The sequence below is a fragment of the Hylaeus anthracinus genome, unplaced genomic scaffold (assembly GCF_026225885.1).
Source record: "Hylaeus anthracinus isolate JK02 unplaced genomic scaffold, UHH_iyHylAnth1.0_haploid 3, whole genome shotgun sequence".
In the NCBI taxonomy this organism is placed as follows: domain Eukaryota; kingdom Metazoa; phylum Arthropoda; class Insecta; order Hymenoptera; family Colletidae; genus Hylaeus; species Hylaeus anthracinus.
In genome coordinates, this window is record NW_026535284.1 from 6,259,013 (window position 1) to 6,284,717 (window position 25,705).

Sequence of the window (25,705 nt, forward strand, 5' to 3'; positions counted from 1 at the left end):
ACACACACACACACACACACACACACACACACACACACACACACACACACACGCGCGCGCGCGCGCGAGTAAATGTAAGCACTTGCATGACCTTCTCGCGCATGGACAGTAGAGTAGAAAACAGACAATATTGAAATAAAATTGATTACCGTTTAGAAACATGATAATAACTATGGTTTTTACTGTATTATTATAACGCGCATACAACCGGGTTACTCGGGTTACAGATGTCTTGTGTTACCTGGTTAAATGGGTTATTCTATAATACGAAGTGCCGGAACCCGGTACGGGTTAGGGTTCGAATCTCTGATTAGAAGACAAGAATTAAGTGAATGGAAAGAAAGAACAAATAGTAGAATAGTAGGTGCTATAGACAAGGTATACGACTTTGCACCCTTATACAGTCAGTCCTATAAATATTCGCACCCTCTGTGTTTATTGAAGGAATTTATCTAAATTAAACGATAGTTTTGATGTTTTCAAATAAATTTGTCGTTACACATACATATGTACAAGTGTAAAATTTTATCCATATACATATTTATAATGAACCATTTAGAAGGAACAAATGGTAGAATAGTAGGTGTTATAGTCAAGGTATACGACTTTGCACCCTTATACAGTCAGTCCTATAAATATTCGTACCCTCTGTGTTTGTTGAAGGAATTTATCTAAATTAAATGACAGTTTTGATGTTTTCAAATAAATTTTTCATTATACATACATATATACAAGTGTAAAATCTATCCATGTACATATTTATAATGAACTATTTATTGAAAAACATCGAACCTATTATTTAATTTAGACAAAGTTTTTTAATAGACAGAGGGTACGAATGTTTAGAATGCTGACTGTATGTAAAATTCATTTTGTCTCTGTTGCTCCCTCTCGTTCTTAGTCCTTAACTTCTCAAATTCAATATTCTAATATTATCGATAGAAGGAGTAGGGGATTTGAAGTGATAAGAGTGATTTTGTTATATATTTTGTCAATCGATCAGTAGTATTTTTGTTCACTTGGAAATTATATTCTAGGGATTTCTTACAGTGACCTCTTAGAGGGCTGCTAGAAGAATCATGTAAGGTGTCATGTAGAGGGTGACCCATGAAAGTGTTTCTATGTGTAAAAATGAGTCGAAAAGGTGGAATACAACTTTTTTATACAAAGCTTCGTTTTTTAGAAAATTTATTTTGAAGATGTTTGGAGCTGAGCGTGAGCTGAGATTTATAACACTTACTATCACGAACCTTTCTACCATTTTTTATAGTGATTGAAGTATATAGAGACAGAGCATACAAGTTTTTTTCTCTCCTATAAACATACAGAGTAGTTTTGTAATAAATATCTATGACTGATATTCGTTCAATTGAATTTTATTAAGTGGTGCTCCAAATAGTTTCAACGTTAGTTTCATCGATAACGAAGAACTGAACGACAATGTTCATTTGACACTTTCGATGTATTTTTACGTGAAGAAATATATTCATTTTGGTACACTCATTTCACTTTATATAATTATTTATTTATGTCTTCTTTATTCATCCATCTATGTGAGACATAGCACCTTGAAATTATCGAGAACGATCGTGTCTCGATACAGTATCAAATGTTACCTTCATATGAAATCTTTATCATCTGTGACGTAACATTTTCCAAAATTTTCATCTTCGAATCAGAATTTCATCCAGGTAGATTCTTTCCAGGCCCCCCTTTGTGGATGCACCGTTTGGCATGCGGGTACACCGATGTTGCATAGCGATACAAATCGTCTGTTTACTTGACAAACCTTTTCCAACCCCTTCCTGATTATCTTCAGTCGAATACCCGCATGTACCATCCCGAATCGACGCAAATAATTTGATATTTTATTTATTTCATTGACTTTTATTTGGTCCTGGCGATTCAACACCTGTTTTACAGATCCTGTATTATTTTCTCACTCGATTGGTGACGATGCCCAAATGCTGTCAATTTTTAGAATTCGTGTAGGTATTTCTCTCGTAGGTAATTTGCGGACCTTCTAAACGCTATTAGAATATTTCATTCCTATTTCCATACTGCTGCTTAGAAGTATTTGGGCATTTATTAATTTTACGTGAGCGTATTTCATTTTAGCCCATCGACTTTTAGAGGAAAGGTAGTTCGCAATTGCATGTGATTCTAAATACCTTCTATTTCCCATGTTTGATCATTAAGCCCGTCACAGAGACATCTGACAATCTAGATCAAATGTCTCCTGGCGCAGTCTCCGAACATTTGGGATGTGTTTACAGAAATCGGATTGTATATGTTGCAAGGGAATGCTCTTTGAAATCTATGCGCCTTCAAAGCTTAAATTCGTTGCTAAATCTAATAAAACCGGGACCAAGCACTTGGCACCATAAATACCGGAATTTGTGTCAAAATTAAACATGCGAAAATAGCGAGATTGCCGAGGGACTTTCTGAAGTTTATCCAAACTTTCATGAAAGAACGAAATAATATACACGGCGTTAATAATAATAACTATTTTATATTAGAAACCGCATTATTCTACAAAAACTCAGATAACGAAGACAATTAATATTGCCAAACAACATGCAGGTTTAAGCTCACAATTTATTTTTATGGTGTCTATGATAGTATAATATAATCGAACTTCAGTTCCAACACCAAAGCCTAGTTTCAGCTTGAAAAGTGGGACTTGGTGGTTTGAAAGTTGGAGGAACGATAACTTCTAAAGTCTACTGTCAGTAGTTAGCAAGATTTCAACGGAAGCTTTCAAAAGAAAGAGTTATATGTTAATCACTACGAAGACCAGACAGGAAAAGATCTAGGAACTAGCGTGGGAAGTGTTACCACATCCTCCCGACTTTCCAGTCGTGCTTCCACCTGATTATCGCCTAATTAGGTCTTTGCAACACTCATTAGCAGGGAAGTAATTTTAGAAGATTGATTAAGTCAAACTTAGCTTGTGCCATGTTTCTCTTTATAATAACAGAGTTTCTTGAGCATTGGATTCAAACTGTATAGTACAGTGTTATAATTAGTAATATTATTTATTACGAAGCATGAGTGGTTTTCATAAACTTGTTTAATATCGACAGTATAATATTAACAATATGCTATCGTTTGAAAAAAAAATTGAAATAATTATTGAAATTTCAATATAAGTACTACGTGACTCGACGGTTACATCTGCTTATAGTCGGTTAAAACTCTTAAAACAACCCTTATCTTTCGTATTCTGAAGGACATCCAATCTATTGATACGTTAAAACGTACATGTATTACTTTAAATAATAATTCCTCCACTACCTCGTTAATTTAATTCACGAACACTTCCAAAGTGCCGTACAAAACCTTGCACTTTAATTTCACTAAACGCTTACCTGTTATACCAATCGTCCTGCCCATTCGACGCCCAAACGAAACCACACTAACATTCTCTTTTTACCAAAAAAGAAAAAAAAAAGTATTGAGGCCCCCGAGGAGATTAAATAGTCAACCGCAATCGGGGAACGTGGTCACGGACGGCTGAAAAACGTAATCAGCCAGAGAGGGTACCGAGAGGGAACCAATAGGGGTCTCGAGTCCACGATGAGAAAAGTATCCCTGTAAAATTACGGTCTTGAGCCAGAGGACGCGCTCGTAGTGAGCAAAAAGTAACTGTGTCGGAGATTAGCGAAAAATGCAGATGTGAAAAACGAGTAATGGACCAATCGCGAGGCTGGAGAGTCTTAGAACGGGTCAGCCATGACGTGATATCCCAGGAACACACGTAGAGAATAGTATTTCGTCTTGTTTGATTACTTTCGGATGGGAAAACAATATTTTTTAAATGGAAATTAGTTACTTTGAAATTTGTTCTCTCGGTGAGTTGTTGATGGTGTATTAATTATATTCTAGGTAAAATGAAACAAATCAATTTTCTAACAAGTTACACAAAATTTGCATATCAATAATATTTTTTAAATGCAAAGTAATTTTGTTGAAATATATTCTATGTACATTGATATATTAGATTAATATTTATTAATGTTAATAATTGAAAGGTTAATAATAAAATTAATAATATACGTATTGGTCTATTATACGAATATATACATTTACAATTACATACAATACAATTAGATTAATAATAAAACCAATAATATATACATTCTTATATTACATTAATATATGCATAGACATATGTATACATAGACATATACATTTACATTAATAACAAAATTTTATTGAAGTATACATATTGACATATTACATTAACATATGTAAATTAGATAAAGCTGTACTCATAGGCTATCAAACACAAGCAGTCAGAACGTGGACAAGTGTGAACAACTAATAATTGTTTACTTGCAAATCAGCAGAGGAACTGCATCTCGTTCCATCTATCTAAATTCAAATCGTTCTCCATTTGTGTTATTAAGAACGACGTACAAGTTTTCCAGTTCTTAGATTATACAGGTTTAAGGATTTCATTTCGCACAGAATGTAACTACATTACAAACAGAATAATTTTATATAATGCAAGAAAACAAAATTTCAGAAAATACGTATGTCATAGTTTGATCTGTAGTTTAAATACCAAATTGTCGTGAAAATTGACTAACATTTTGCGATAAAAATGTATTAATGTTGATATTGACATAATTCATAAAAATGAATTTTTCTGAAAACTGTTATATATCGGATACTTTGTTCTTTTACGGACCACTAGTACCACGCACGACTCCTTGATGTTGCCTCTGCTAATCTAAATCTAATCTCACTTTACACTTTACACTATACACTTTACACTCACTTTACACTTTACACTTTTTATATCTAAAGATCTAATTCCAAGTTCGCAGCCATTAGCTCTCGGTATTATTCGCGACGAAGGATTGTTCGTCATGAATAATACCGATTACCAGGTCTCACCACGTGGAGGTTGCTGCGACTGGAGACCCGGAGATAGAAGGAATCAAACTTCCTTCGATCTCCCTCTACATACAGTATACATACATAGATGCATACTCTACATAGAGTCGACGAGCTTAATACTAAGTACGAAACCGTGGAAATCAAAAGAAAAGAAAATTCCCTTCGATTTCCAAAGTCAAAGTCTGACTTTGCCAAATAATTATTTGAACTAAATGGAAGGTAAATTGAGATCGCGACACTACGCGACCACGTAACTGGACTTATAGAGTCAGTTCCGTTTCCTCTGGTGGGCTTGATTCGAGAGAAAGACGATCAATGTCTCCGCCAGTACTCTACTCCCTGCATACCTGCTGCCGAGGGCCCAGATCCGACCTTACAGTGTACGACGTAGGTAGCACCGCGTCAGGTTGCCCTGCCCTGGCGACACCAGGTATGTCTGACGGTCGTAGAGTCCCGAAACGGAGTTCTACTCTCTGCACAACGTCAGGAGTCCAGGACACGACTTGCATCCGTCTGACGGCTCGTTTGAGCTGCGCTGCGTCGGGAGCCTGGACTTCGCCTGACGCGGACAGAGAGTAGAGGATTCCTCGGAGGCGTCGATTGACCCTCTCTCAAATCAGACCCACTAGAGGACGGCAACCGACATCGGCCAGTCACATGGTTGGTCACTCTGCTTATAGCATCAAGCAGTAGTGACCGAAGTGAAGCACGAAGTTGCGAGTCCAATATGGACCTACGAACAAACAAAAGAAGTGAACAAATGATTAATAATTATTTGACAGAGGCAAACACTCGTACATCCATGCCTTAAAACTAACATAGAGACATGCCTTAAAACTAACAAAGACACATGCCTTAAGACTAACTAGACTAAACTAAGGTACCCACAAGCAATACCAAACTTTGATAACTAAGGGAAACTACACAAGCAAAAATAGGAGAGACGCGAGACGCGGACGCGCGATCGCGAGATCCGTACCGACCGAAGGATCGTCGAAGAATGAACTCTTCGCATACTTGTTTGGGCGCGGCCGTGCGTCGTAGCTCGCTTGTACCTGTCGAAGTAGGATAGGGAAAGGGCGAACAACAACCCCGTGACGGTCGTTTCGAAGGCTCCTTGAATCTATCAAGAAAATAATTCGTGGAACATTAATATCACAGCACAATCATATCCCCCTTAATTGTTTAAATAAGTCTGTTAATAATTAATTTAACTATTGTCAGAAATTAATATTTAGTTGATGCAATCAATAGATATTAAAATATTGACAAATTTCTCACGATTACTGTGTACAATGAATACTTATTCTCAACCGTAATTGTTATTAATGTTTAATCGAACACTGAATAATACTGTGTGTATCACAAATGTTTAATTTTAATTGTTCCAATCAATAGATATTAATGTATAGAAAAATATCTCACGATTACTTATTTAAATTTTATTCTCAACTTTTCATGTTCGGAAATATTACATTCTCGAAAAACATTGATATAATGATCTGATACATTAAAATGCAATAAATATGTACATCTCCGAATATAATTGAATATTTACAATGCATATAGTAACATTCAATCTTTGATTAAATATTAATAAGAGTCACGGTTCAGAATAAGTATTCGTCGAACACAGTAATCGTGAGAAATTTGTCTATATCGTTACATCTGTTAGCTGGAATAACTAAAAGTTAATTTCTGACAACAGTTACATTAATTATGAACAATATTTGTTCAAGTAATGACCGAGAATATAACCTTACTGTAATATTACACCGCACGGACAGTGGTAAATGCTTTTTCTAAAAATGTTCAAAATCATTACTAATCAACAAGTAACCAATTACGTTTCTTTTGAGTAGCTTCGCGTGCGGACGGCCTAATATTAGGGGGCCCAGAAAGTAATGTCGTATATTTTACATTAAGTTCAAACAAATAAATTTATAACAAGATTTTATTTTTAATCAATTATGTAATCGCCCTCGTTATCAACAACCTTTTGTCATCTAATGTGCAAATTTTCAATATCTGATCGATAAAAATCAACTGGTATACAATGAGCTGATATATGATAAACAAGTATTGACATTCACAGAAACGACATTACTTTCTGGTCCCCCTAATAGTTTTCAAGATATTGGACCACATAAGTTTCGTCCCGCTAGGTCGCTGAAATATCATATTGTGCGACGTACCAAGAAAAAGTAATTGAAGATTAGCGAAAAATCCAGATGTAGAAAAAGTGTAATAGACCAGCCGCGGGGGAGTCCCCGAACGGGTCCGCCATGCCGCGATACCCCAGGGAGACACGTAGAGAGACGGAACGAAATTAACCGGAGCTCAGCCAGGAGGAATCGGACGCGAGCGCATAATGCTGTGCATACATGAGGGCCGTACACGTGCGCGCATAACCACGTCGTCGGTTTAACAGTCCTGTCCAACTGTGCGTACACTCACACCCTGTGAACCCTCCTGTGGACCTTCTGTCCGTGTGTACGGGGTGTTGTATGTCCGTATGTCGACTGTCCGTAACGTTAGCTGGCTAGGAATCCAGCCAGGAGCGGTCGATCGGTCTAGACGAGGTGTGCGTATACGTCTGCCACGGCACACATTGTGCCGAACAATCGGCCAGACCCGGGGCATACAAATATGTACAACGAGAGATCTATTAATTACAACCAGCGCCAGCCGGCTCTGACTCGTATCGACGAGCGCAAACCGGCCGTGGCCAGTGGAACGGGAGAAAACGGACGTAACGAGACAGAAAGAACATCGTGTTGCGCGGGTGGGCCATTAATGCGCATGATTGAAGGCTCCTTTGGCTCCTTTGATGAAATAATTGATTAAATGATTAAACGTGGCCCCCGCGATGCCTAGGCCAATTAAGTGCCGTTTTCGCGTTTGCCGAGCGGGAGATCAATCGGGTCGCAGGACCACGGAGTACCATTTAATGGGGCACGCAGTTGTCACGGGAGAGTTTAAGAATTTTTTGGTCAAGTAAATATTCGAGGTAGGAATTAACTGTACGGCTTTCTGAGGTACTTATCATTTATTTCTGAAGAAAAGATGTATAACTTTTTAGAAGAAAATCAAACGCAATCTGTGTATTTCATTGTTAGAATGCTGGTACTAATGGTAACAAAATGGAGGAAAACGAAGATAAAGAGCAGCGATGAGCAAAACCCTACGCTTCGAATAAATCTGAAATTTGCCGATCTGTCTATCTCCTTTCCTCTTTTGAAAATTTTCCAAAGAAGGGAACGAGACAAACATACCGGCAAACTTCAGATTTATTCGAAGTCTAGGGTTTTGCTCATCTCTGATAAAGAGTTTGTGCATGATAATTGTCGAGTATACTTGTAATCTGTTAGAAATACGTCGATAAAATTTGTTGGCTACTGAATTTTGTATATGTATACAGATAAATTGTAATGTCCATCAGGTTGAGACTTGGTTATGTATATGTATGCAGTAAATTTATTGTAATGGTGATTGAATTGGTACTTTAACGTAACAAAATAAGTAAATATTTTTATTTCGAGTACAGTTGTAAATGATTGAATGCAAAGATGCAGAATTAATGTCTACATCTAATAATTTGTCAAACATTTTTGTAATCTGTTAGACGAACGCCAGTCAGCAAAATTTGTTGGCTAGTGAACTTCAGGTTGAGACTCAGTATAAAGTCATTCTAAATTTATGCTATTCAACACAGCAATTGTTAAAAATATATCTTAACAAACAAATTTACATATCAAGTCCAATATTTCTACTGTAAAATTACGCTTCGTTTCGAATTTAACCGTTTGCACTCGAGCGGCGCCGATACGGCGCCCGGTCGATTTGATCTGTCAACTCAAGCGGCGCTGCTGCGGCGACCGAGTGATTTGAAGTCCTAAATGATGGCGTATGCTTTTTTTGGGGGCATGGAAATTTCCCTGATCAACTCATACATTTTGCATAAACTAGAAAAGACCAAAAAGGAGGAAAAGCCACTGAGCCATCTGCGATTTCTGAAATCACTTGTCGAACAATTGAGAGGATTATATCGCCAGCAACGAGAGCAAGCGTGTACATCGCATTCCGATGAAATCCGACTAAACGGGAAGCTTCGCGTAATACTAAAAGGGCCAAAAAGGGACTTCAAGGTTTGTTCTGACTGTAACACGCCTGCAAGTAGCCGGGAAATTTCGTATTACTGTGATACGTGTCTTGACAAACCTAGGATGCATCTTGAATATTGTTTTCCAAAATATCACACCAAAACTAATTACAGAGTGTAATATTTATCGAAGTTTGTTGTTTTCGACATATAAATGAATAAACTGGTGGAATTGTATTATTTGTATACGTTTGTTTGTTTATAAATGTTTTTAAAGTACTTGTAAAGTGTTTGCCGAATTTGGCCGAAATCGTCTGGAGTTGCTGATTCGCACAAGCGAAAAAGACCTCGAGTGCAAAGGGTTAAATGTGCGTTTAAATCTCCCCCCCCAAAAAATGTTTAAATTTTGTGAGTGATAACTACCCCCTTTAATTTGTCTAGTAGAAGAAACGTTGGCCAGCGAGCCTCCTGAAAGGTTAATTGACGAAGTTTGCCGTGGACGTGTTTCGTTTGCTCGGGTTTGCCGAGAGGGAGGAAGGGGGGAATCGATTCGACGTTAATCGAGGGAAACAACGCGTTTAAACGGTGCTGCCGGTCGGCTCGAATTAGCGAGGCGGGAGTCCGCGGTTCGTCCGGATTTTCCCTCATCCGGATCAGACACGGTCCCATTAAACCCCGGATATGAGTTTCCACGCCGCGTGGCGAGATGCATCGTGCTTAACGAGGCTCCCTCTGAAGCACCGTGTAGTGTTTTACCATTGCCAGGCGAAGGCCCATGGATTCGCTGAGCAAACGTTTCGAGAAACCGAGGAAGGTTTGTTTAGGGGTTGCAAACGGGGTAATGGGGTTAAAAAATATAATTTGAGAATTTTTCTTAAAGATGTACGTGTAGATTTGTGAAATATTCATGTGGGACCAGGATGTGTATACTTTAGTTTGGCTAGGCAATTAAATTTTAGGGATGAATTTTTATTTATGTAAAAATTATAGCATGTCATACGGGGAGACTATTTGTACTCGATAGGTAGATAATGACCAAATCATGTCTTTGTGTTTTTAATTGCAGTCGAAGGTTAATTGCAATTGAGAATTGAATTTCATCGCGGCTGAAGGTTAATTGCAATTAAGAATTAAATGTCCAATCAAAATTTTCAAAGAGTAATTAAAAATTTAATTATTCGTTCAATTAACATTCGATTGAAGCTACATTTGATTCCGTATTAACAGCATTATGTATTATCAATATCAATTAACCGGTATCATTTAACTTCCTCGTGTTTCCTCTTACAAAAAACACACGTGTCACCTAGAAGCCATTAACAACCTCTCAGGTAATCAGCCTTGCTTTTGCTCCGCATCAACGACGATAAACGACCAGTACTCACCCATCGATACTCGCGAAAACTTCGTCGTGATCAATCAGTTCAGAAATTGAAAAAAAAATCACCTCTTCCTCTTTCCACCGAGGTCCCGACGTCCTTCACCGAGGCGATTCCCGCCCAGATACATTGTCGAAACGCCGTCTCGTCGGAGGTGCATATCCTGGCGGTGGTCGATGCAGAACCGACGTATCACCCGCGCGCACCATACGCGATAGGTCGGGTCCTCCTATCGTCGCCAGACGGCTTCCGTCTGGGTAAACACACCGACGGTACCGAGGCAGCCCCGGCTGCCGGGGCTTACCGGCTACGTAGGGACATCCATCACAGGATTATCGCGCGACCGTGCTCGCGCGCGGTCAGGACGTTGTGCACTCTCGTTGTGTCTGCCCTCCATAAAGCCGCCAAAGCGTGCATGTGCACGCAGACCGTGCCACCCACACGTAAGACCCGCGTCTACCCGGCTGTCTGTACGTTGACGCGCCAATGAATCGGCGGTGGACGCTCACGCATTAAACCTGCCTGGAATTGACCAATAAAGTGGTTGAAGAGCCGATTAAAGAGACAGGGAAAGGACAAGAAAGAGAAAACGAGAGATCGACGACAAGAGGAGCGGGTGGGTGGGTGCAAGAGTGAGGACAGGGGACTTTCGAATGGTAGAGAAGTAATTTATCGAGTTTGCGAACATTGCGGTTTTCGGGAGTTTCTTTTTCTTTCTATGGTTATGAGGTTAAATGTTTGAGTACGCGTGAAAATACACGGTCTGTTCAAAAAGAAACCGAACTTTTGCTCTAAAATTGTTTTCTAATCGCGCCATCTAGTTACAGATAATAAAAGACGATAGGTTAAACGTTAATTGTTGACCGTGCACAGTATCATTTGAATCGATCGATCACATTCCGTTGTGTGACTTGAAATTTAACGAACGTTTTGTGACGCTTGTTGGAACACCGCAATGGAGCGCTAATATTAAGTTCTGCGTTAAATTGAAAAAGACTTTTACCGAAACGCTTACGTTATTAAAACAAGTGTATGGGGATGAATGCCTAAGCCGTACACGAGTTTACGAGTGGTTCACTCGATTTAAAAACGATCGAGAGTCGATTGAAGACGAAGTTGGATGTTGCTGCACGACAATGCACCTGCACACAAAGCCGCAATTGAGCGTCAATTTTTGGCTAAAAAAGGCATTGTTACCTTGAATCATCCACCATACTCGCTTGATCTGTCAGCTTGCGATTATTTTCTTTTCCCAAAATTGAACATTCCAATGAAAGGGACACGTTATAGCAACGTTTCGGAGATTCAGGCCGCTGTAACCGCCGTACTAAACGGAGTACCAAAATAGGAGCTGGAAAGGTCCTTCGAAATGTTAATTACGCGGTCTACAAGCTGTATTGACGCAGACGGAAATTATTTTGAGTAAATAAACGTGTGTGTAAAAACTTTACTTGTACTTTTTTTCTTTTTATAGCAAAAGTTCGGTTTCTTTTTAGACAGACCGTGTATATTTAGATTCTTCCAGAGGGAGATTTTTGTCGAGTGTTAGAATCTATCGTTAGTGAGTGTCTTGGAGACAGGACTCTGCGTGGCGATGACACTTATTGATTGAAGGAGGAGAAATTTTAGCTATAAATTCTTTTAGTTGCGAGTGTAAATTTTTCGTTACTTTTTGTAAAGTGTTGCGAAGAAAGGGGCCGTGGTGCGACACTTATCGACTAAAGGTAGTGCTATTATTCTATCGAAGAACAGAATTTGGTGATGACACTTTTGATTGGAGGAGAATTTTAGCTATAAATCCTTTTAATTGCGAGTGTAAATTCTTCGTTACTTTTTGTAAAGTGTTGCGGAGAAAGGAGCCGTGGTGCGACACTTATCGACTAAAGGTAGTGCTATTATTCTATCGAAGAATGTGAAACGCCAAGACTAAATTAAAATTTTGATTTATTGTTAGATTCCGATTTATTTCGATGTTCTGTTTCTACTACAATTCGGTACTTAGAAACTAGATTACCGCTGCGTTCCTATTTCTGTTAAATTGTGTTACGAAAAAGCTCGAGAGAGGAGTTCTGGTGTGCCTTTTAAAGGTTTGTGTTTAAGGATTCAGAAGGTGGTGGAAATAAGGGGAAGGACCAATGAGAATCGTTGGATGTTAAGGAGTCGGGTGTATTATTCGGAGTTAGCGAGTAAGGGTACAAGGGTCGGATGCGTAGTTGGTGTATGGACGAATGATTAGGTTTGAAACTTAAAAATATTTACTTATCCCATGAAGATAAAACTACTGACCAACTTAAAGTAATAAAGATTCCAGTACAGATGGTACAGTACAGAAGGTACAGATTAGCCTAAGCGATATCCAACATTATCTTTCATTTAAACAACAAAATCCTAAAGACTCTTTTGTCTAAATCATTATCCAATATTATTCTAATAATTGCAGAATATATTCAACATACATTATGTATATTTTATGTATCTTTTCTATATTATTGTTCATCATAAATGCATAATATCCGCAGTCTAGTAATAACAGAGCAGAATACAAGAGGAAGAAGGGTTAACGAAAAAGTGAGGTTAAGAAACGATGAAGGAGAGGTGAAAAAAGAATACAAAGAAGGTAACTGGGTAGGGGCAGTGCAGAAATGTCGCGTCGAGTTTGGTCAGGATGTGCGGCATCTCTGTGTCTGCTCTCCATGAAGCCGCCAAAGCGTGCATGTGCAAGCCTATGTCTGCCTATTTGTCTAATGCTCGTCTCGGATGGATACGCGTGCGTGTGTATTCGCATTCTGCGAACGAGACACGTGAATGATCAACAGTGACTGACAACGATCTATTACCCTCGTTCCACGAATGTTTACTTTCGTACAACGGTAAGCGTTATTATCCCTTTAATGGATCCTGGTTAAATTAGGGATAGATTTATATAGAAACCTATTTATGAAGATTGAATTTAATACAGTCGTTGGTCAAATTATTTGGGGAACTGAGAAAACAGGATGTTTTGGGACTTATTAGGTGAACCGGAAAATAATGTCATTTTTTTCAATTTTAAATACTTGTTTATCGTTCATCAGCTCATTGATTTTTATCGTACTGGCATTGACAATTTGCACACTAGATGGAAAAAGGCTATTGATAACGGGAGCGATTATACAATTAATAATTAAAAATAGAAATTTATAAAAAATTTGTTTGAATTTAATATAAAAGAAACGACATTACTTTCCAGTCCACCTAATACTTAAGATATTATAGTTACGCCTATTTAAACATTGAATTTATTGTTGTCGTTGGTCAAATTAATAGAGAAATTAAAGCAGAAGTTTTATGTTTAATCATCTTTTCCAATGAAAATTTTGTTTCCGTACGTTGTTCATTATTTATCCTTCGAATAAAAAGTTCGCCGCAGGGGAGCATTTCATTGCTCAACATGCTCCCGTGGCCAGCAAATAAACGTTAACGTTAACGCGTTCAGCGTGAATCGCACGTACGGGCCACGCACACCTTGAAACGTGACGAGACTAGCGGTGACGAGGACGATGGTACCTGCACCTTAGTTTATCTAGTTTAGTCTAGCAAGTCCAGAGTCTATAGACGGCCAAACGTTAATTAATTCTGTGCAAACATGCCGCGGCTCGGCGAACAAGAGATCGTTGGCTCCGATGGCTGCGCCGAGAAGCTCGCACTCCACGAGTCGAGGAGATTCATGGAGTTTCTGGCATTTCATTTCGGGGGGGGCCCTGTTTGAAGTATTTGCCAGGCAAAACATTGACGCAAAGTAATTGGCCTACATTTTCAGCGAGCGAAACTCCTAGCTTCCCGTGGCTTAAAGTAATTTCGGAGCACGTCTCGCGAGTTTAAATTAAATTGCAGTCGAGGCACAAAGTCATTTTCATTGGATACAATGTCCTTTGACACTTTAACGTCCGCTCACACAACACGTGTGTGATGCTACCGAAAATTATTGGCCAGTATCGCACTCTCTGTGGGATGATTAATTAATGTAAACAAGTGTGGATATTGCTATTGACTTCGTATTTCATCGCTACGTCTTTGACTTTAGGTAATTATTCTTTTGTTGACTGTTTTTAATTTTAGATTTGATCTTAGATTTTTAGATTGGAAGAATTTTAGATTAAATCTGGGTACACTACAATTGTGTCGGTCCCTGGCGACAATTGACTGCGTATACGCGCGACGTTAAAGTGTTAAAAGGTGACACGAAGTAAATAATTGTAGAGAAATTAAACAAATCAATTGTATGTAACATACAGTAACATTGTTGTCAGTACATTTAGAGAAAAATGACAAAAGGAAAAGATGAATGGTTTAAAGTGTAGTATATTGTAGTGTAGTAGTGTAGGAGTAGGGGTAGTAGTGGTAGTAGGGGTGGGGCTAGTGGAGGGAGTACAGGTGGGTCTGGGGATGAGGTTAAAGATGAGAAAAGGACCCGGAGAAGGGTTGGGATGTGAGAATAGTGATACAGGAAGAGGAAGATATATCAACCGATAACGACAACGAAGAACGGTCTGCCACTGCCACTGTATGATAGAATGATAGCCACCGTAAAGGGAACTTTCAAGTTCTTAATTTTTACTCTTGTTGCCCTCTCGTAGGCGGCAACATTGTTGCAAAAGGAATACTTTCTGTTTGCAACTTTGTTGGATAGCAAAGTTCTCAATTTGCAACTTTGTTGTCCTCTTGTTAGCGACCACGTCATTGCAAAGGAATACCTTCGGTTTGCAACTTTGTTGGATTGTAAAGTTCTCGATTTGTAACTTTGTTGTCCTCCTGTTAGTGACAACATTATTGCAAAATGGATACTTTCGATTTGCAATTTTGTTCGACTGTAAAGTTCTCGATTTGCAACTTTGTCGCCCCCTCGTTACCGACAACATTGTTGCAAAAAGGGGACACTGTGGGTTCTGTAGGTTAGGGATATTCTATTTGCAACCTTCTAACTGAGATCCGTGAAATTGGGACCCCTGTCACGTATACAACTGATATCGCGGTCAACAACTGGTGTTGGTTGTTTGTCGCTTGATGTTTGGGTTTGTCCATAATCTCTTAATAATGTAATAATCTATTATCAGTGGGATGTAAATAAATTCGATATTCGGAAAATAAGGTCCACCCCTAGTAAACACGTTTGCTCGGTGACACGGTATCAACAAAACCACCCCTACCTTTGGAAAGTTTAGTTCTGAATTACCAAAACCTTCGCTCTCCGACGATTACGATCGTTTCTCGCGCGGACTTTTCGATTGTTTTCTGGCTCGGTGCACCACGTTGTAAGCGTGTACCTTTGAACTTTCTGTATGCCCGATAGAGGAATGAAATTCCCGGGTCGAGAGAGGCAGCCAGCCAGACAGACGGCCGCAGTCGGTCGTTCGATGCCGGTCGTCGGCATCCAGATAAAACGGTGCCGTGGTACAATAACATATTGAGAATTCGCGGGTTCGCCGTCGGTAGGTGGTAGGGTGCCAGACGGTCTGTGCCAGTTCGAAAGTTTGTCCCGGTTTGCCTGTCTGGCATGCCGGGAAGCGACGCGCGGTCGCACGTGCACCGCACCTTAACAGGTTGAATATGGGCTCCGGTGAGCCCGGAGACAGCATGTTGGGTTTGAAACTTTGCTCGTTTACAACGTCGCCACTATGTCTGCCACCGCCGGCCGACGTACCGGGCGAAATAAACGCCGCGCTTCCTCTGTCTCGCGCGCTTTTCCCGCTTTTCCTTCGACGCCTCCAACCGTCACCGTTTCTCCCTTCCTGACAGCCGCGATGCGTTCACGCTCTAACGACGGTATTTCCCACCAGTCTTGGGCGTTCCATTTCGATTCTACCGTAATCGAAGGTTAATTGAATTTGACGATTATATTTTCAATTGCAGTTACATTCCATTCCAATCAAAGGTTAATTGCGAGATGCAATTAAATTCTTAATTTAACGTAATTGCGATTGAAAGCGAATAATTGGAATTAACAATTATATATTCAATCGCAGTTACAGTCGTTTACATTTGAAGGTGAATTATAATTGTTAATTAAGTTTTGCATTATACTTTTAAAACTTGCAATTGAAAATTTAATTGCCGACCGCAATTAATATTCGATTGTAACGGAATTCAATTGTAAATTATATGCTTGAATTTATCGATACTATCGATAAGTTTACATTTTAAATACTTTTAGCATTTAGATTGATTTGTTCCTAATAAAATTGAACGGTTATCGAAACCAGACGAATGCTGTGAAGTCCCAGAGAATGAAAGAGTCGAGACAATTGAATTAATTCGGAATACGATCGAAAGAAGGGAGAAATGGGGTGAAATATGAAATAGGTACGAGGTCGTAGACACTGCAGACGCGGCGAGCAGTATGCATCGTCTAATTGGTAATCACGGTGCATTGCCTCCGCTTGTCCGCGTCATTCATCCAGCCAGCTTGGCCTATTTGCCTATTTTCCACCCTTTTAGTTCCCGCCTTGGCACCGAGCATCGGTTTTCGCCTTTTCTCGCCAGCGGTTCCGCCGCTTTATTGTTCGTTTTATGGCCACTTTCGCAACCTAGTGGCGTGCTTTCGCATAGACGACGTTGTAATCACGAGCGAGACTTTTAGTCTGCAGTTGTCTCGCGTCTGCGAACATTTTTTTTTTTAGTTCTCAACAAGTTGTCAATGCATTATTCAATTTTTTCATTGAATACCACTTATCTTAGAATATATAGATCTGGAACTTTTACTTACTGCATTATTTTTTATACAAATTAGTTTTAAATATTTTATTATTATTATGGTTTGTATGTGGTTTTTGTTTGGTTTATTTTTTGAGGTTAGTATATTACTTACGATCATGTTCAATCGTGAAACTATTATATTTTTATGTAATTGCCATTTAATTTAATTATATTTAGTAATATTTTATATAATCATATTTAATTATATTTAATATTTTATACAAATACCATTTACGTGTCTCGGTATTTATTTTTATTATTAGTATCAGTTAGTCAAAGAAATCGAATGTAATAGTAAAACGTGTAGAATTATTGTGACAAAATAATGAAGACAATTTTTGTATCGTCAAACTAAAAATGATAAAGGACAGGATAACTGTAAAACCCCCGAACAAAAATGAAATATTGTTATGAAACAGACTTTCAAATTTTTCGACAAGGTCTGTTTTACACGACAGTAATCAAAATTGCATTCCTTACTAAATATTGTCCTCTTTCAATGAAACCATGAAATTCTAGTCGCGTGCTACCTTGCCAGAATTAAATCGTCAGTCGATTATTTAATTATTCAATTATTCCCGACTTCGGGATCGCGGCTGATCCAATCTGATTCAATTATTCGTGGTCTCGCGTCTACCGTTTCCACGACCTGGCTCGAATTTAGAAAGCAGAAAATTTTCTCATAAAGTAAGCATGATACATCTAGGTCGCAACATTCGCCGGTGGCGATCGATCAGACTCGATGGAAATAATTCAATGATCGAGAACGCGTTCCTTGGTCGATTCCCTATGTCTGTGTTTCGAATTACGAAGCTCCCTCGATTCAGCCACCGATTTATATTTGTCCGCGTCGCGCTATTGTCTCGCAGACACTTTTAATCCGTTTTTAATAAGTAATCCGGGTGTATCATTGTCTCGACCATCTGTCCATCCCGGGCAGCTGTGATAAGTTTAGACTGGAACGGTCGATGGACCACATCTCTTCTTTAAAAGATTGGATCAAGCCAATCAATGTTTGTAAACCTCTATTAGGCACGGGCACATTCCAATTGGAGGTGGATGGGTCGAACTTTCCTTCGTAACGCCCATTGGCAAGGAAAATTATAGAGGAACTATTTATTTACAAATGCTGTTACATATTATATATTTTGTATAAGATATTTTGATGATTTTCGTCACTCCTTTAATCTGAATCATCGCTACTAAAATGTCTTGCATCTGTTAATGGCATCATAGATTTGTAAAAATGTATTATTATTAATCAAAATCGGTGCCTTTTAATTGGGTAATTTTCATACACCGCGAGGCCTCTGAAAACGCGGGGCCGGGTTCCGGCGAACACGCTAAACCTGCCTTGCGCCGGCTCTGCTTAAACTAATAGAATACAATATTAGTACAGGCGCAAAACCGAATTTTTTTAGTTAAATTTTATTTGCAGTTAAACTTGAGGCGAGTTACATACCCCTAATCTCGTGCCAATTCCAAAAGAGCTTACTGGTCAAACAGTTAGGGCGTTAGACTCCAGCGCCGTTGATCAGAGTTCGATCCCCGGCGGAGGCAAAACAAAAAAACTCTTGATGATTATAGCGTTATGAAATTGAAGCGTCTTACCATAATGCGGCTACTCCACTTTAAGGCTTACTCCCTTTGCGATTCTATGTCGAATGAGGCTCGATAAAAATTGCACGGACATCAGAAAATGTACACTGCGAAGGGTTAAAAAAAAAACCATATAGACACTTAACACTTTATCTACCGGGGTATTTAGAAACAGTCTTTACTTCAAAAAAGAATTGTCTACGGTAGTATATGCCAATCTAGGCTGACAATAATTTCTCCATACTGTTACTGGGTCCATTGAAAGTCTGTATCCAAACATTGAACGTCGTTATTGTAAATAGACAACCATCAACACAGTAAATAAATTCGAAAAGCTAAATAGTGGAATTAAAAAGCCTATAAATAGGCTCTCGGTAAATAAAGTGTTAAAATCAAGCCCTTTAAAAACTCCCACGAGCACTCCGTGACGAAGGCAACCTAGTCCGACGTCTCTTGGTCGTTCTTCTTCCTGTGCAAGAAGATGGAACGCGAGCGAAAGGAGCGACGAAAGAGAGCAACCAAGGAGGAAAGACGAGAACGGATCATGATCGAGCGACAGACGCGTTATCGTGCGCGTAAAATGAGCGCTCGTTACCCGATTGACGAGCTCGCGAGACGTTCGGGAGCAAAACGGCTCGACTCGAGTTTCGCTTTCTCGCTCGACGATGATGGCGATGATGCATCCGTCTGGGCTGTCTAGACCACTTATATATATTATAACTGGCGCTCGGGCTCGTCTGTTTTCTTCTATCTTCCGTCTTTCCTTTTCCACCGTAACGTCCGACGGACCTCGCGAATATATTTTACCCGATTTATGCCACGAAAATGATTAATCTCCTCGACGGAACGCTATCTCCAATGGAATTACTAGGTTGGTGCATACGGAACTCCCAACGCTTCCCTTCTCGCTCAAGTTCGAATTTAAGCGGCGAGACGCGAGGGAAACGACGTTCGATTGTTATCGGACCTGCTATTGTTTTTTATTTGTTCATTTACACGATTTAAGGTCGATTCAGACTATACGACACGTTCCGGCAACGACACGTACCGGCACCGACACGACAAAACATTAAAACACGCGTTTTAATGGAACTATTCACACTTAACAGACACCGACCTGAACGTTCCGTCAACGGGAATAGTGTGAATAGTTCCATTAAAACGCGTGTTTGAATGTTTTGTCGTGTCGGTGCCGGTACGTGTCGTTGCCGGAACGTGTCGTATAGTCTGAATCGACCTTTATTCGGTTTCACATGACAACCACTCTCGTGCTAATTAATAAACTATTTCACCTTTTTGTCTCGGAAAAACCGCTTTTGAAATATCTCGACCAACCATTAAGATATCCACATCAACAGGATATCAACAGGAAATATAATAGTTTCACGATCAGTTTGCCCTTCGTATAAATCGATAAATAAATTGTATAAAATTCATACAGAAATATTTTTCGACCCTTTCTCAGCGGTATTATTAGTAGAAGTAATATGAAATTTATTGTATGAACTTGGAAAAGAATTCCTAATGCATGCTTAATGTTTTAGTCATCCCTCTCCTTTGGATTGCGATTTAGTACGTGCCTAACAGCGACCCAGTATTTATTAAATCTTCGTTGATAACTATATTTCGTCGTTCCTTACCTCGCTGTTTCTTTAATGCGCTCTTCCTGCTGCCCGGGCGAATTCAACGTAGGCGAAAGTAAGAACACTTGGCTCAATTAAGGGCTGAAAACTATTCGCAGTGTTGCATTCTGCAGCCACTTAAAAATTTCAAAGGAAGCTCACTCAAGGCGTAAAACGCGAGCAAAGGAACGTTCTAAAGGGTATCTCTCAAGATCTTCTGAGGCGCTCGACCCTCTACGGGTCGAGAGAAATTTCTTATAACATTAAACGGATAATATTGAGGAATGTAGATTCAAAAATTGTATCGTTGTTTAATTTATCAACAATTTCTCCGAACAATTGCTACGCAGGCGATGGGATGGATGTGTCACTTGAAATTATTGTATATTCAACATAAGTCTTGGGGGTTAATCAACCCTCGGGATACTTAGGGATCCTACTATTCCTTCATGCAGGTGTTTGCTTATTTTAGTAAAAGATTAATTTTCATGCATTTGGTAAAATATAGAACGGGTATTAAAAACTATAATAGCAACTTATAATTAGTAAATAAATCGATGTCTTATCTTCTAAACAGTGTAATATGTATTTTATACATTTTTGTCTAGCTGTTTCGTTTTTCTTTTCTTCTTAATAGTCCGAGAGCTCGCGACAGAAATGGGTGACTCATTTCATTACACAAATGAACCTGTTTTTCGAAGATGGTATGTCTCCCTAGTTCAGAACTGCTTGGTCTGGTACGAATTCAGTGGTGCAACGCTTCACTATAGCGAATCATAATAATTTGATTTTTGGCCAATATCATTACTACTGAAATTTTTAGTGTGTATTGTTGACATACCAAATTGAATAAAAAAGTTGGTCTGGCAGATTGTAAGCGGTGCTAAATGGGTCTGGCAGTCGGAAAACCTTGTCGGAAAAACGAAGTAGTTTGACTGAAATCATTATTTCTGAAACTTTTTGTATAAACAATATGTGATACATAGGATTAAAAAAATTTGATCTGGCAAACTTTGAGTGGTGATACATCGGTCTGGCAGCCGTTTAAAAGAGCGAACACATATGCGGGCCGTGCAATTTCGTGACTTATTGAAGTTAAATAATAATAATAATTGTATGAAAGAAAAATCATCACAGCAATATTTTATACATAACTAATGTATATAATGTTTAAAAATAATTATTACTTGATAGTTTTATTAGATTATCGAGATCTCGACGCCGGTAAGCCGAGAGTTAGGTGCGTGACTGAAAAACGAATAATTGAATCGAAAAATACGTGAAACGAGTTTGCTCCGAAAAAAATGAGAGGTCAATCTAGCTCGAAGCGTCAGCCACGATTGTATCGTTTGTCTCCCTCGATCGATTCTCGGGGTTTCTGCGGCGGAAACGAACGCGAGAAATATATCGTCGCGGGTTGAAAGAGGAAGCGAAACGTTATTCGGCAGGGGATGACTTTTATCGAGTGAAGGAGGGTTATTTTAAGTTTTGAGTCGCATCCACCGGGCAGATGCCCTCTCCTGGGCGTATTTGGGTCAAGTAGCCTCCCCCGTCTGGCTTGTAAATGAGGCCCTATCTGGCCGTCGTCGACACTTGACTTACTTGGTTGAAAGGGAAAAAGACTAAAACGAGGAGAATGGAAAATGCGTAAAAAGGAAACAAGTGGGAAAGGATACCGCGCGGAAACACGAAAACAAGGTCCCGATTCTAGCATGGATATAGGCGTCTCTAAGGGGAAAAACTTCATCTTCCAGCGACGAACCGAAATTAATAAATAATATCAATGTTCGTATCTCGTTATTGATAAGAAAGAACTTTAATTTTGCAAAACATGAGTTGCGTGATGATTTTTCAAAAGCATTAATTGCAACCGTGGTATAAGATTTAATAATATTCTACAAGTTAATTATGCTCCATTTTTATATTAGTATTGCAAAAGAATTTTTAATTGCATTTATTTAAGGAATTTGTACTACTATGCTTTTTTTACATCATTTTATTTATGAAACGATGGTCTGTAGATTAACTTGTTTAGAATTGTGCATGTCGAATTTAAAGAATATTCAACAACGTAAACAATTGTGATCGTAACGTAACGATCTACGTTACGTAGATCGAAACCAGTTTCTCTAAGCCTACAACTATTCAGGATTTCGATTCGTTTTCCTACGAATTCTTTTCAAGCAATTTTGTATATTTATATTTATAAATTAACCCGATACTTTCTTTTCAGATAGATATTTCTCTCCAACTGCATTTATTCCCAACAAGCACCTAATTATCGAATTCTCGGACGCGAAGAATGTTTGTCTAACACAAACGTTTTTCCATTATTGTATTTCTATTCGATAAGCAATCAATTATTGAATTCCAGAGAATGAAAGTTGTCTACGCCAAACGAATAAACGTTAGTTTCGAATTAACATCGTACCTTATATTGGGTGTTTACTCAACGAGCAATTCATTACTGAATTCCTGATCACGATATATGTATATCTTTATTTGCAGCGAATAAATTGCAAATCGATAAGGAGCTCGCTTAACACGCGTTTTTATTCCGATTGCAGATACCTATGACGAATAATCCCAGCAGAACCGGTCTCGGGACGACGAGCGAATTTCCTACAATCGAACTAGATTCTATGACGGAAAAGAAGCAGGCTTTGTGGCGAAAAACTCAGCAACGTTACAAAGATATCACCGACCAAACACAGTAACTGCGACGTGAACTCCTTGTTCAGGAAAAATACATGGCGCATTTTTTCGTTGGTTCCTCACGCTAAACAGAGACAATTAGATTTTCTCGTTACCAGGAAACTAAAAAACGATATTCACCAATGAGTGAAACTGATACACGGTATCCTACAATTGTAACAAATAGAAAAGTTATTTATGAGGATCCTTGATTCTACGTCAAGTTGAAGTTAGTATAAACTAATACGAAAATGAATAAAAATGACTTAACATTTGTTGAACGATTAACTTCCTATACGTGTTGCAAATAGATTTCTTGTGCATTTGTATTTCCCGAACACAAGTTAATATTTTTACTACGAAATACATGTTTTTGCTGTATAAGTAAACGCATTTTGCAAGTCCGTCGTTGTTGAATTTTAATTTTATATATGCAGATTTTTGGGGTCTACATAGTTCTGTGTGGTGAATAAATTTATTCTTGTTTTGATGTAAGAAGGCTTACGTTTTACGTTATTGTGAAATCAGTAAATTTGTCATATATTATATGTTGTAAACATTGAAATCGTTAGCTTTGATTTTATCACAAGTTGAACGAAATGAATAATTTTTGGTTGAAAAAATACCTATATCTCCTCAGAACGTAAGTACATATATATACAATATTTTAAATTAATGTGTTCAGTAGTTTCTTTTAACCAATTAAATAATTTATTCAAGTTTCAAAGCCAACAACCAGACAGGTACATTAACTTGTGATGATCAAAATGTGAAAAATAAGAGTTGCAGTTCCTCCGGTATTCTGGTGTGTTCGCAAATGGTCTTTATGGAATAATAATAAGGTAAATAAATTTCATTGAAGTAGATTGAATGCAAGAATCTAACATGAAGGAAGTTTTTTAATGAATGATAGTGATTAAAAAAGAATTTACTAGAATTTGTCTAATATAAGACAATAATTCGAAAACAATTAAATTTATTAACTATTTTGAATTAAATCTCTACTTAAAGGGGGAGGGTCAAGTAAACAACCGCTTTTTCGCAAATTATTCTTGAAGAGTGCGTAATATATATTTATTTACAACTAATTACTTGTTATTTTATAGCATCTAGTCAATCTATATAATTTTTTTTATGTAAAAATATTCATAAACGAATGAACAGCAGCTGTTTGAAGTTGGCTTCTCGAGAATGCGCCGTGCAACGCACAGGTCACTCTAATTATTTGAAATTTAAAATCCACCAATTTTTTGTTAAAATATAGTAACACGCTTTGCATCAACCTAGATTTAAAAAAAAAAACATTTTAAGTTAAAAATTTCACGCCACGTTAAAAAAATCTTGTTACAAACAAAATGATTAAAAACATTGTTTATTTCAATTTTTATAAAAACCTTTAGGTTGATGCAAAGGGGGAATAGTTTAAGGAATATTTTGTGCCATTTTCATAGCAATCGGCTGAGAAATCTCTAAGCTACATTGCACGGCACGCGAAATTTTGTGTTTTGAGAAAAACGCGTTTAAAGTTTCCGGATCCAAAAATAGTCCTTCGTGTACCGTTTGGAGCGTATCACTTTAATGATTCTGTAGGTACACTTAGACTTCGAAGTTTTAGCTGAAATGGTCGGAGCACATTCTCCAGATGGTAAAGTAATTTTCTAAACAAAAAAAAGAGGTCGAAATTTTGAATTTTACTTGACCCTCCCCCCTTAAGAACTGTAACTACTATATTTTGACTAGACTATTTTATTGTTTTATTCCATTCTCTTGTAAATTATTATTAAGATGACAATTTTTATGGTAACTAGCCACCGTTCAAATTACCTGTACAGGAAATGCTGTACAACCACAATACACGTTTTCTTAAAAGCGAAAAGGACGGAGTTCTGTCATTGTAAATTTATATCTATGTAATAAGTTATTCATTAAATATTGAAATATAATTCTACGATGCAGCAATTCTTACAACGTACTCAGGTAATTGATATTATAGATGTAATATATTTTAGGTTCTCAGAGAAGTGTTACAAAGATTGATATGATCTTCAGACATGATCATTAAAATTTAGTATAAATTTAGTACGTGTTCTCTGTAAACTATGATGAAACACGCAAAGCCTATGTACACTATATTTTCAAATTACGGAGTCGAGCATTAATTAAAAAGAAATTTATTAATTTAATATTATCTTCCATATTTAAAAATGTTAAACATGGCAACTTTCATCTTTGGTGGTATCAGAAACATATTTAATATACTATGCACATTTTTGTTTTTTGATCGGAATACACTTAATAATTTCAATTATTATTAATTTGTACATATTTGCTTTCACAAGTGTTCCATCCTATCGATCTTATTCGAAGCCTTTTTGGCAACTTAAGGGGGCATTTCACTGTGAACGCACAAAAAAAGCATATTTTCAATAATTTTGTTCTCAGGAACTATTGCATAAAATTGAATGAATGTTTTTTCCCCTTAAAGGTATGATTAAGGAAAGTAAATAAAAAATTTTTTGGTACAAAATATATCGTCATTTATTTACAAAATAATATACATGCGTGCAAAAAAAAGAAGTTATCCGCTGCCGCAGGTGATTTTGGCTCTTCTGGTAATCTGACACAGAAAATCGAAAAAGTTTATTAAACTATGTCGTCACACCTAT

General features: G+C 38.0%; 2 protein-coding genes across 5 annotated transcripts in view; both read left to right on the top strand.

Moving 5' to 3' along the window:
* Nucleotides 1–24,849, top strand: part of LOC128894070 (angiogenic factor with G patch and FHA domains 1) — a 45,376-nt gene extending 20,527 nt beyond the window's left edge. For all 4 annotated transcript variants that reach the window (XM_054155515.1, XM_054155518.1, XM_054155514.1 and 1 more), the window contains exon 9: nucleotides 22,913–24,849. In XM_054155515.1, the coding sequence (XP_054011490.1) occupies nucleotides 22,913–23,062 (150 nt within the window). In that variant the 3' untranslated portion in view covers nucleotides 23,063–24,849. The remainder of the gene's footprint in view (nucleotides 1–22,912) is intronic.
* Nucleotides 1–25,705, top strand: part of LOC128894060 (tyrosine-protein kinase receptor torso-like) — a 296,503-nt gene that overhangs the window by 51,842 nt on the left and 218,956 nt on the right. The window lies entirely within an intron of this gene.